The sequence below is a fragment of the Danio rerio genome, chromosome 1 (genome assembly GCF_049306965.1).
Source record: "Danio rerio strain Tuebingen ecotype United States chromosome 1, GRCz12tu, whole genome shotgun sequence".
In the NCBI taxonomy this organism is placed as follows: domain Eukaryota; kingdom Metazoa; phylum Chordata; class Actinopteri; order Cypriniformes; family Danionidae; genus Danio; species Danio rerio.
In genome coordinates, this window is record NC_133176.1 from 48,420,993 (window position 1) to 48,433,976 (window position 12,984).

The 12,984-nt window shown below is 40.8% G+C and overlaps 1 protein-coding gene across 1 annotated transcript; it reads right to left on the reverse strand.

Annotated features, from left to right (window-relative positions):
• LOC799643 (novel protein containing SEA domains) lies at nt 1–8,004 on the reverse strand. The gene is made up of 10 exons (XM_073953823.1): nt 7,911–8,004; nt 6,868–6,929; nt 6,533–6,568; nt 4,062–6,403; nt 3,791–3,852; nt 3,444–3,610; nt 3,066–3,241; nt 2,898–2,956; nt 2,622–2,788; nt 1–1,065 (listed from the first exon to the last, which is right to left on the reverse strand). Exons 2-10 carry the CDS (start codon nt 6,905–6,907, stop codon nt 980–982), a joined length of 3,135 nt encoding a protein of 1,044 aa, XP_073809924.1. The 5' UTR covers nt 6,908–6,929; nt 7,911–8,004; the 3' UTR covers nt 1–979.
• Nucleotides 8,005–12,984: the final 4,980 nt, after the last annotated feature.

Sequence of the window (12,984 nt, forward strand, 5' to 3'; positions counted from 1 at the left end):
GATTAATCTAGATATAGTTTTTATTTGAGAAAATTGCAGACAAAAGGAAATCAGTACTTCATTAAACAATATACAGATAAATAATCAGAATATTTCTTAATATGTTATTCGGATTAAATGCATAATTTCACATGTGTACACTGTAAAAATACCCCTAAATTAGCAGTTTTTCATATTGTGTGATTCATGTTTTTATTTTTCCTATTTATACTTTTGAATATGAGATCGTGATCTTCTGACAACTTTTAACTTTAAAATAATGAAAAAAGTGACTTTTATAAACATTTCTAATAGTTTACAGTAATAAACTATATTGTCTGGGTTGGTGTTGCAGATTACGGTACTGAAACCTTGTAATAACCTGCCAGTATATTTTATTGTTATTACACATATTTGTTTCTTTATATATTATTTCTTATACATTATACTATTTTAAGCTAAATGTCAATAAAAGTCACTTTGTTTAAACTAAAGATGAACTTTCAACATCAGAAGTCAATAAAGCAAAGATCAAGGTCCCATAAAGCAATTCACTACCGTAAATAAATGTAAAACACAAAATACAGAAACTGTTAATTAACAGATATTTTTTACAGTGTACTTTGATTACAAAAAAAGATGTTCTAACAAATACATTGTTAAAGAGAGAGCAATACAACAATAGTTGTTTAAATTTCACTTGTGCCATTTCTGTGGCATAGAGGATTGTTCAGATTTGGTTTCAATAAACCAATCCTCATTATTCCTCAATGTGCATTGAGTAACAATGTACTTTTTATAAAGCAGAGACCAAATTACCATAACACACACAACCATATGTATCACCGGGCTCTAAATGCGAAAGAAAGACTAGTAAATGATAAAGCTAGATCATATTTTCACTTGTTTACACCTTGATTTTCTGATTCTGAGTGTGACCACAGCCATGATTATTGTGTAGTAGCATGATGTCGTGTTTTTGCTGAAGTGAATGTGAAGCTTAGTGCATCACAGCTGAAAACAGAAGGGATGCTAAGGTCATCCACAATGCTGTTAGCATACTAGCCAGCACCGGAGACTTGTTGGCTGTAAATATAAAAAAGAAAAAAAAATGCATGTTAGTTGTGGATCCATTTATTAAGGTCAGTGTTTGAAAACCTGTGGATATTATGGATTATTTTCTTTTTCAAACTGAAAACCTATCATTTAACATTATTTTGAGAACCTCTATAAAAAAATGTTACCTTTTCTTAATTATGAAGTATTGTAAGAGCAACTTAGCCTGACAGAGAGATGTTTTAGAGAGGAATCCATTACATGAAAACATGATACAACCTCAAAACAGAAAAGGTTGGGGCAGTATGGAAAATGCTAATGAAAAGTAGTGATTGTATTTTAATGCAGACCATAGGAACACTAAATATTTCATGTTTTGCCTGGTCAACTTCATTTCATCTGTAAATATACATGTTTTTCCAGTCATTCAGACATCCTACACAATCCAAAAAAAGTTGGGACGGGGCAATTTAGGGCTAGTAATCAGGTAATTGGTTAAATAATGATGTGTTTTGAAACAGGTGATATCAACAGGGGATTGTAATTATAATTTGGGACAAAAACAGCATCCAAGAAGGGTCTAGACCTTTAGGAGCAAAGATGGGCCAAGGAGTACCAGTATGCCAACAATTATGTTGGAAAATATTGAAATGTTTAAAAACAATGTTACTTAAAGACAGATAGGAAAACAGTTGGAAATGTCACCTTCAACAGTGTATAACATCATTAAAATCAAGAAATCTGGAGGATGCAAGTTGAACAACTGTGATCTCTGATTCCTCAGGCAGCACTGCATTAAGAATCGTTATTTATCTATAAGTGATATCACCACATAGGTTCAGGACTACTTTAGCAAACCTTTGTCAAGTACCACAATACGGAGTTACATCCACAAATGCCAGTGAAAACTGTACTTTGACAAAAGGAAACACTATGTTAACAGTGTCCAGAAGCATTGTTGACTTCTCTGGGTTAAGAGGCATTTGGGATGGACCATCACACAGTGGAAATGTGTACTGTGGTCAGATGAATTAATATTTCAGGTATTTTTGGCGCGTGAAATAAAGAGTGGGCGGGCTGCGGGATTTGTTGTCGTGCGCGAACTGAAGAGGGGGGAGGGGGGGGGGTCGCGCGCAAACTGAAGAGTGGGCTCCTCAAAGTCCTGACTGCAGAGGAAAAGGATATAGGTATTGACTGGCCTGCCTGCAGTCCTGACCTGTCTCTAATAGAAAATGTGTGGTGCGTTTTAAACAATGAGGACCCCGTACTGTTGCCAACCTTAAGACTTGTTTGCAGGAAGAATGAAACAAAACTACACCTGAAACACTTCGTCTCTTGGTGTCTTCAGTGCTTAAATGTCTTTTAAGTGTTGTGAAAAGGAATGGCAATATTACAAAGTGGTAAATGCTTTACTGTTCCAATTTTTATTTATTTTTTTTAAATATGTTGAAATGTTTGTTGTATTGTCTGCAATGTAAGTCCAAGTAAATTTAGAAATCACTACTTTTCTTTTTTTTTTATTTGCGTTTTCCATACTGTCCCATTTTTTTTTCTGATTTGGGGTTGTAATACAAATATATACTGACCAGTGAATCCTGTGAAGTCTGTGACTTTGATAGTTGTAGGATCAATTGGCAATAAGAATGTTTGGTTTCTAACAGCAGCAGCAAATTGTTCAGCCAGCTCTGTTGCTTTAGGAGCATTGATGTTTTTGATAAATGCAAGCCAAGCATCTGCTACAATGGAGCCATTCCTGAGAACAATGAATGAAAGACTAGTTGTAATGAACTAGACCTGCTATAAAACATAAAAAAATATTCTGTAATGATGCCGCTTTTTAGAACTGCATCATAAAATTTTACCTGAACCGCCAAACGTTTGTCTGATAGAAGCCTCTGAAATTGCTGAAAAACCCAGACAGCTATAACAAATGAACAAACAGGTTAATTGATATTTTAATATTATATTGATCAACAAGGCAATGTTTAGCTAGACTGACATGCAAATATTTCTTAAGTCCAATGTATTACCTGACTATTGACCACCAGTGCCAGATTACCAGCTGCATTAGAGCTGAGGTTCGCCAGATCACTGATAAAGACGCCTAATATTTTGAAGGTGATATTATAGTTGGCTAGGACTAAGACCGTTGTGGCTACTGTTGTAGTTTGAGTTATAGCAGTTGATGAAGCCGCTGTGCTCGTTCCTGTTAAAAGCAGATTTAAGAAAAAATGGGTCACAGTACAGCATTACTAGTAGACATACCATGCTTATAATTAGTCTCAAGCACAAAGACACTATTTTGAGCCTCCAACATGTGCATGTGTGTCATCTAATAAGAATGTTGCTTATGCCTTTCCATTACAATGTAACAAAAAACAGGACAAAATAAAAACATAATAACTGACCGTTGCTTGAGACTTGCACAGCAGTGATAGATGTATTATCAATTGTTAAGTTGATGCCTCCACTGTTAATTGCTTGAATGAGTGTGTTTTTTGCATCTGTTGCATTAGGAGTAGTGGAACTGGTGGTATCAAATTGAAGGGTGGAATCTGCCGCAACAGAGCCAGCACTGTGGGGGCAAAACCATGTTGAAAACCATTAATATAAATGAATAAACAACCAAAAAATCAATGAAGACAAACAATCCAATAAAAAATATGTAAAATAGAAATCTCAGGCATGTATATATTTATTTTAATGAAATTAAAGCAGGGTGTTTGCTAATTACTAAAAGCTGAAACTAAAATACCTCAACTTATTAATAATCATCCCAAAGTAGTTTGGATAACGTTTCTTGTAAACTGGATAAAACTGTAACAGATAGACATAAAATCATAGAAGCATCATTTCACTATTGTCATATTTTTTTCAGAAAAACATTTAATGTAGGAAATTTTGTTAAATGAGTAGTTTGCTAAATATTCAGGACTTGTATCTATATTTAATGTTTTCAGTACACAACATTACATGTATCTTGCAATCATGATCAAAAACAATGCTTTGTTGAAGAAAGAAATTACCTGAGATTTAATATTTTCTACATACGCTTTGGTCACTGCATTATTGAGGTCAGTGTAGACTGCCTGGAATGTGTCAGTAAGCTTGAAACTTAAAGAAATAACTCCAAGATTGGCAGGTGGTGGTGTTGTTGTAGTTTGATATGTTCCAGCTGTAGACTTCCCTCCGGTTGAAGATGAAGCTGATCCAGTCACAGTTGAAGCTGAATTTGACCTAGTTGTACTTGAAGGTGTAGTTACTGTAGTAGTTGCAGTTGAAGTTGTAGTTGCTTTAGTCACAGTTGAAGGTGTAGTTACTGTAGTTGCAGTTGAAGGTGTAGTTGCTCTAGTCACAGTTGAAGGTGTAATTACTGTGGTTGCATTTGAAGGTGTAGGTGTTCTAGTCACAGTTGAAGGTGTAGTTGCTCTAGTCACAGTTGAAGGTGTAGTTGCCAAAGTCATAGTTGAATGTGTAATTGCTGAAGACTCAGTTAAAGGTGTAGTTACTGAAGTTGCAAATGAAGGTGTATTTGCTGAAGTCTCAGTTGTAGATGTAGTTGCTGAAGTCACAAATGAAGGTGTAGTTGCTGAAGTTGCAGATGAATGTGTAGTTGCTGAAGTCACAGTTAAAGGTGCAGTTGCTGAAGTCGCAGTTGAAGGTGTAGTTGCTGAAGTTTCAAAAGAAGGTGTAGTTGCTGAAGTCTCAGTTGTAGATGTAGTTGCTGAAGTTGCAGATGAATGTGTAGTTGCTGAAGTCACAGTTAAAGGTGCAGTTGCTGAAGTCGCGGTTGAAGGTGTAGTTGCTGAAGTCGCAGTTGAAGGTGTAGTTGCTGAAGTCGCAGTTGAAGGTGTAGTTGCTGAAGTCGCAGTTGAAGGTGTAGTTGCTGAAGTCGCAGTTGAAGGTGTAGTTGCTGAAGTCGCAGTTGAAGGTGTAGTTGCTGAAGTTGCAGTTGAAGGTGTAGTTGATGAAGTATCAATTGAAGGTGTAGTTGCAGAAATCGCAGTTGTAGATGTAGTTGCTGAAGTCGAAGTTGAAGGTGTAGTTGCTGAAATCTCAGTTGAATGTGTAGTTGCTAAAATCGCAATTGCAGATGTAGTTGCTGAAGGCACAGTTGAAGGTGTAGTTGCTGAAATTGCAGTTGTAGATGTAGTTGCTGAAGTTGCAGTTGAAGGTGTAGTTGCTGAAATTGCAGTTGTAGATGTAGTTGCTGAAGTCGCAGTTGTAGTCGCTAAAATTGCAGTTGTAGATGTAGTTGCTGAAGTCGCAGTTGAAGGCGTAGTTTCCAAAGTCGCAGCTGTAGGTGAAGCTGTTGAAGTCGCAGTTGTAGGTTTAGTTACTGAAGTCCCATTTGAGGGTGTAGTTTCTAAAGTCACAGTTATAGCTGTAGTTACTGAAGTCACATTTAAAGGTGTAGTTTTCGAAGTTGCAATTGTAGGTATAGTTGCTGAAGTTGCAGTTGTAGGTATAGTAGCTAAAGTCGCAGTTGTAGGTGTATTTACTGAAGTCACATTTAAAGGTGTAGTTTCCGAAGTCACATTTGAATTTATAGTTTCCGAAGTCACATTTAAATGTGTAGTTTCCAAAGTCATATTTGAAGGTGTAGTTGCTGAAGTCACTTTTGAAGGTGTAGTTTCCGAAGTGGCATTTGAAGGTGTAGTTTCCGAAGTCGCAGTTGTAAGTATAGTTGCTGAAGTTGCAGTTGTAGGTATAGTAGCTGAAGTCGCAGTTGTAGGTGTATTTACTGAAGTCACATTTGAAGGTGTAGTTTCCGAAGTCATATTTGAAGGTGTAGTTTCCGAAGTCACATTTGAAGGTGTAGTTTCCGAAGTCACATTTGAAGGTGTAGTTTCCGAAGTCACATTTGAAGGTGTAGTTTCTGAAGCCACATTTGAAGGTGTAGTTTCCGAAGTCACATTTGAAGGTGTAGTTTCCAAAGTCACATTTGAAGGTGTAGTTTCCGAAGTCACATTTGAAGGTGTAGTTTCCGAAGTCACATTTGAAGGTGTAGTTTCCGAAGTCACATTTGAAGGTTTAATTTCCGAAGTCACATTTGAAGGTTTAATTTCCGAAGTCACATTTGAAGGTGTAGTTTCCGAAGTCACATTTGAAGGTGTAGTTTCCGAAGTCGCATTTGAAGGTGTAGTTTCCGAAGTCACATTTGAAGGTGTAGTTTCCGAAGTCACATTTGAAGGTGTAGTTTCCGAAGTCGCATTTGAAGATGTAGTTTCTGAAGTCAGATTTGAAGGTGTAGTTTCCGAAGTCGCAGTAGTAGGTGGAATTACAAAAGTTAAATTTGAAGCTGTAGTTTCTGTAGTCACAGTTGTAGGTGTAGTTGTTGTAGTAACAATTGAAGGTGCAAGTGTACCTGAGGATACATGTGATTCAGTTCAACAAATGTGTCTTATAATTATTGTGACCTAGTGGCCTAATTTATTGACAATATTAGCTATCACATTACATTAATTAAGATCTTTAAACACAAACTGGCCATTACCTTGAGAAACAACATTTCCAGGCAGATGTAGGATCCCTTTTAGATGAAATTAGGGAAAATAAAACACAGTAATTATCAGTGATGAACATAAAAACAAACCAAAAACTGAAGGTCAACAGAAAATAAAGAACTGCAGTTTAGCATTAAGTGGTATTTATTCGGCTGAATTGTTGTTAAAATCACTTTTTAAAACATGTCATTAGAATATATGCCACTTTTTATTCTCTAACCTTTCTATCTTTTTAATGATTTTAATGTTAACAATCAGTGTGATTTATATTACAAGCAGTCCTCTGTTTGGCAGATGTAATGCAGAAACAAATGTAGTTTCTTACCAATCAGACAAAGGATGGGTAGTATAATCCTCCACTCCATTGCTATTTTTATAGCACTAAGCCTAAAAAATAAAATTGATGTGAGTATGATGTAGCAAAGTTTAAAATTATACACATTTTGGGTTCTATTTTAATGATATGATGATATGTGCAAAATCTAAAGCACATGTAATATCTACTTTTGCTTTTTTTAAGGATGGAAGAATATGGTCTGCGCATGGTCTAGCAGTTGGTCTATGGTTGGTTGGTCTAGGTTGTGCTTATTGTCTTAATGAGTTTTGGGTGTGTTTTGAGCAAAACATACATAAAAAACAACCAGAGTCTCATCTCCTATTCCTTTTAAGAGTCAGTTGCATCACACCATGGAGCATTTGGTATTTACATGCAGACTTTATAGGTGGAAAAACAGAACACTTAATTAGCAAGAAAACATTTAGACCATCTGCACGAGAATAAAGAACAAGCCTCCTCCATTCGGCCTCTTTACTTTCTCTTTACTTTACTTTTTCTCTTTACTTTACTCCTTTACATTCGTGAAGTAAGGAAACAGTGAAAACTCCCTATTTTGAAGACATCCATTAGTCTACATATTTAATTTAGTTTAATAGATTTGTTTTACAACGAAGTGCGGTGAAAAAAAGTTCAACCCCGCTCCGCCTCTCCAGGTTTTGCACCAAGCAGATTGATTTTTATCATCTGATGACGTGATGCACTAAACATTCTAATCACACTGGTGTGATCGAGTGCTTCAGGAAGTAGACAATCCTGATCATATCGATTTTATTGTAAGGATCAAAAAGTTAATTTTCTTGATTCCATGTTTCATTATTTCATGTTTCATTATTCAGATATTTCTCTGTGTACCACTAGAAGGAAGCTTGCGTACTACTAGTCCCCCAGTTTGAGAACCATATAAATAGTTATTATTACATGATATTACAAATATTTGTTTTGTTAAACTTAGATTCACTGTTTAAATCCTTTATTATACAATTGAACAAAATAATTTTATAAAAAATACCAAAAATAATTCTTCTACTCACTTTTTGATTGTTCCACCAAGGGAAAATGCAGTTCAGATTAATCCTTATAGCAATGAAAGTCCTGTTATCAATCTGTGGTCACCTCTAAAAGAGCACAGAAGACAGGTGTGCCCATATTTAAAGTCCGAAATGTTTTGTTTTGTTAAGAACAGACCAATCAGAGTTCAGCTGTGGGGTTGATGGTTGTTGACAAACTTGGGGAGCAACAGTATCAAAAAATTGCTTTATTTCCTGGTACGTGACCGTACAAGATGACCGTTCATGTTACATTGACATATTGTATTGTATTTAAAATCAGTAGGACTTGTTGCATTTCTACATTTCTGTAGCTATTTTGGTATGACCTGAAAAACTGAGAATCTCTACAGACTCCCGACATTAACTTTACTAATTATTTTCAATCATTATTTGGAGTTTTCTGAAGGTTATAGGCACAAATTTAATGTTAAGTTCATTAAAAGTATGCAATGAAAAATATGCTTGAGACGTTCCTGGTGTATTGAATAACGCACTATTAAAAGCAACACCAATATAAACAACACTTTTGAATAATGATCCATTGTTAACAAGTAACTATGCAGGAAATAATAGATGGTAGGGGAAAATGGGGTAAGTTAAGCCATTTTTTCCTTATGTGGTGCTCGTGACAGGGAAAAAGTGCAGTTAAAGCATTTAATAAAATAACTTTTTAAATTTAATTTTAATCAAAATTCGGCTGGGTCAGTTGGTATTTCTGTGTGGGGTTTGCAGGTTCTCCCCATGTTGGTGTGGATTTCCTCTGCGAAATTCATGAGTACAAAATTAAAAGTTGTTAAATTAAAAGAATATTTCTAAAGTTTCTGAAGTTTTTGCATATAAAAAATTGATACATGAAAATATGTTTCTTCTATAATGTCCTGTTGCATTGGGCTTTCAACGCATAGCCATATGCTGATATAGTTGGTGGTTCCTTCTGCCTTGGCAACCCCTATTAATCAAGGAATAGGCAGAGTCAAGCAAATTTGGGGGAGTTCTCTAGACCTACCTGAGCTCAGACTGCCCTTTCTCCCAATCAGCTAGTGTCAACTCTTAAAGAGTAATGTTAGGAATATTTAACCCAATCCCATTTACTTACATTTTTAACATATAGGCATACTACTACTACTAATAATAATTCATTTACAAATTAACATTCATTCATTCATTTTCTTTTCGGCCAAGTCCCTTTAAAAAAAAAAAAGAAAGTCCCTTTCCAGTCGCAACCCATTACTGGGAAACCCAAACACACTCATTCGCACACATACAAACACTATGGACAATAATTTAACCTACCCAATTCTCCTGCACCGCATGTCTTTGGACGGTGGGTGAAACCAGAGCACCCGGAGGAAACCCAATCGAACGCAGGTAGACCATGCAAACTCCACACAGAAATGCCAACTGGTCACGCTGAGGCTCGAACCAGTGACCTTCTTGCTGTGAGGCGACAGCACTACCTACTGCGCCGCCCACAAATGAACATAATTAGAAAATTATACTCTTGATTTTTTTTTTTACTGATGCGCTCCATTCAGATAAGAAATCAAGATATACGTTTGCTGTAAATTACTCTTGAAGTCAATATTATCCTTATATGTTTACTTTTAAGATTTTACAAAAATGCAAGTAATAAAATTATTATATTAATCGTGTTATTTGTATAAAAAGTGCTGTCAACTTTAGGGTTTTAATAACACTGATTTATACATATGCCTTGAGTATTCGCCGGGACCCACAGCACCTGCCTTGTGCAGAGCCATGCAATAACACTTCCGAAACACATGCAATCTGCGTTGTCATGCATTTATACTTCTGCGCGCTGTTTGTGTTGCTCTGCAATAACACTTCCGAATGCTAGCTGGCTGTAAGATTTTTATGTTCCCCTGTGTCAAGCTTCTTCGCTGGTGTTTTGTTTTTTCTGAACGATACTTTAATGTAGAACTAACTCAAACTCACTCATTTTAGGGCAGGAAGCAGCAGACGTGCAACAGCTTTAATCATAAGGTAAACACAAAACGTTCGAGGTTACAGAAGTAACCCTTCGTTCCCCGAGGAGGGGAACGGAAGTGCCATGAATGGGAGGATTCGGATCAGAAGCCGCTTATCTGGAGAGTATTGAACGGGCCAATGAATGAAATTAATTGGCAGCGTAAGCTTGCGCAGGTGTGCGACATCTGCAATTATCTCAGCATATAAGCACACCTGAAGCCAGCAGACGCCATCCTTTTAAGCTGAAGAGACTTTCAAACAGCTAAGGGACAGTCATTATGGCGACGGAATATGGCACTTCCGTTCCCCTCCTCGGGGAACGAAGGGTTACTTCTGTAACCTCGAACGTTCCCCTTCGGTTGGGGAACTTCAGTGCCATGAATGGGAGAATATGGAAAGCGCCATAATGACTGCACCTTACCAACACCCCCGATGAGGAGATAGTCAAGCAAGCGTGACGCACCCACATCATGGGGGGCGCGGTCCTCCAACGTGTCCCTGGCCCTAATTTATCCTACTTCAACAGAAGTTTTACGGATTTAGATATATTTTTTGGGAAGTCGTGAGCATCTAGATAATTCTAGGAATACGACAGTACGTTGGGAAGCGTGCAATCCCGATAGGGAGGACGCTGCGGAGGCCATCCGTTACCCAAGGGGGGGATAGATGGCAGAATTTACCTATGGACTAGCCCTAAAAAGGGGGAGTACGCATAGCAAAAGAGTGGTTAGCGGAGAGGGAAGACACGGGTCCACCCAGGGGGGGGACTTAACCGTGGCGGAATAAGCATATGGGATCGCCTAGTGGGGATCACGCATAGCAGGCACCTATACCCAAAACGCGGGCTGACCAGCGGGCAGACCTACAACGTAGTGGGCCAGCAAGTGACTCCTCCGCTGAGTCAGTGCTGGGGGCCACGGAGGAATCTGCAGGGCTCACCTGACGGGGAACTTTACTGACAGATAAAAAAGGCGCACGTACCTCCGTGTTAGGGAGAATGGCGCCGCAAGCGTGTTTCAACACCCTACCGAGTTGTCTCTTCAATCACCAAAGGGTTACCTAATACCCTTGAGGAAACCGGCTCCACTCGCAGATTGTAAAACCTTGCAAATGTGTTGGGTGTCGCCCAGCCCGCAGCTCTACAGATGTCTGTTAGAGAGGCGCCGCGTGCACGCGCCCAAGAGGATGCAACGCTCCGAGTGGAGTGTGCACGAACTCCCGGGGGACACGGCTGACCTCGACTCGAATAAGCGAGTGAAATGGCATCCACAATCCAGTGGGATAATCTTTGTTTTGATACGGCACTTCCCTGCTGCCGACCGCCATAACAGACAAAGAGCTGCTCAGATGATCTAAAATTCTGAGTACGGTCCACATAAATGCGCAGAGCGCGAACTGGACAAATTAAAGAAAGGGCTGGGTCTGCCTCCTCCGGGGGCAGCGCTTGCAGGTTCACTACCTGATCTCTAAAGGGGGTGGTAGGAACCTTGGGCACATAACCGGGGCGGGGTCTCAGGATGACGTGAGAGTAATCCGGCCCGAATTCCAGGCACGAGTCACTGACCGAAAATGCCTCCAGGTCCCCGACCCTCTTGATGGAGGCCAACGCAACCAGCAGAGCTGTCTTCAGGGACAGAAATCTTAGAGATACTGATTCGAGTGGCTCAAAGGGATCGGATCGCAGACTCGTGAGAACGAGGGCGAGATCCCAAGAGGGCATGAGAGGGGGGCGAGATGGATTAATTCGCCTAGCACCCCTAAGGAACTGGATGACCAGGTTATGCTTTCCCACGGTGCCGCCAGCTACCGCGCTATGATAAGCGGAGATGGCGGCCACGTAAACCTTGAGAGTGGAGGGCGACAGCCTGCTGTCCAACTTCTCTTGAAGGAAAGAGAGCACAACACTAATCTGGCAATTTCGGGGGTCTTCTCTGCGAGAGACGCACCATTCAGTGAATAGACTCCACTTCAGGGCGTAGGCGCGCCTCGTGGAGGGGGCTCTAGCCTGAGTGATGGTATTAACCACCGCAGTCGGTAGGTTACCTAAGTCTTCCTCGCGTCTAGGGACCACACGTGGAGGTTCCAAAGATCGGGGCGAGGGTGCCAGATGGTGCCCTGTCCCTGAGAGAGTAGGTCCTCTCTCAAAGGGATCCGCCAGGGGAGGGCCGTCGCGAGGAGTGAGAGCTCTGATATCCAGGTCCGGTTGGGCCAAAGGGGCGCAACTAGCAGAACCTGTTCCTCGTCCTCCCTGACCTTGCACAGAAACTGCGCGAGCAGGCTCACTGGGGGAAACGCATACTTGCGCATGCCCCGAGGCCAGCTGTGGGCCAGTGCATCCGTGCCGAGAGAGCCCTCGGTCAGGGAAAAAAACAACTGGCAGTGAGCGTTCTCGGGGGAAGCAAACAGATCGATCTGGGCCTCCCCGAATCGCGCCCATATCAGCTGAACAGACTCGGGGTGGAGTCTCCATTCTCCAGGGCGTAACAGCTGTCGTGAGAGCGCATCGGCTGCACAATTGAGCGTGCCTGGGACGTGAATGGCGCGCAGCGATTTCAGCCGCGGGTGACTCCAGAGGAGCAGACGGCGGGCGAGCTGAGACATGCGGCGAGAGCGCATACCCCCCATGCGGTTGATATACGCCGCCGCCGCCATACTGCCAGCACCGGTAAAAAGCGGTGGAGAGCGAGGAACACTGCCAACAGCTCTAGGCGATTGATATGCCAATGCAGCTGGGCACCCTTCCAAAGGCCCGCAGCCGCATGCCCGCGACACACGGCCCCCCAACCCGTGTTGGAAGCGTCTGTTGAAACAACAACATGGCTGGACGCCTGTCCTAGAGGCACACCGGCCTGTAGGAACGAGGGGTCGTTCCAAGGGCTGAGGGCGCGGCGACACAGCGCAGTAACCGAGACCCGGTGTGTGCCCGCGTGCCATGCGCGTCTGGGGACCCGATCGTGAAGCCAGTGCTGAAGTGGTCTCATATGGAGCAACCCGAGCGGCGTGACGGCGGCTGCGGATGCCATATGCCCCAGGAGCCTCTGAAAGAACTTCAGTGGGACCACTAGTT

Excerpts from the sequence above, each read along its gene's own strand:
- LOC799643 (XM_073953823.1), bottom strand. The coding sequence starts at position 6,907 with ATGGAGTGGAGGATTATACTACCCATCCTTTGTCTGATTG. Across the intron at positions 6,404-6,532 it reads TGGAAATGTTGTTTCTCAAG|GTACACTTGCACCTTCAATT; the intron begins GTAATGGCCAGT and ends ATGTATCCTCAG. Across the intron at positions 2,957-3,065 it reads CACTGGTGGTCAATAGTCAG|CTGTCTGGGTTTTTCAGCAA; the intron begins GTAATACATTGG and ends CATTTGTTATAG.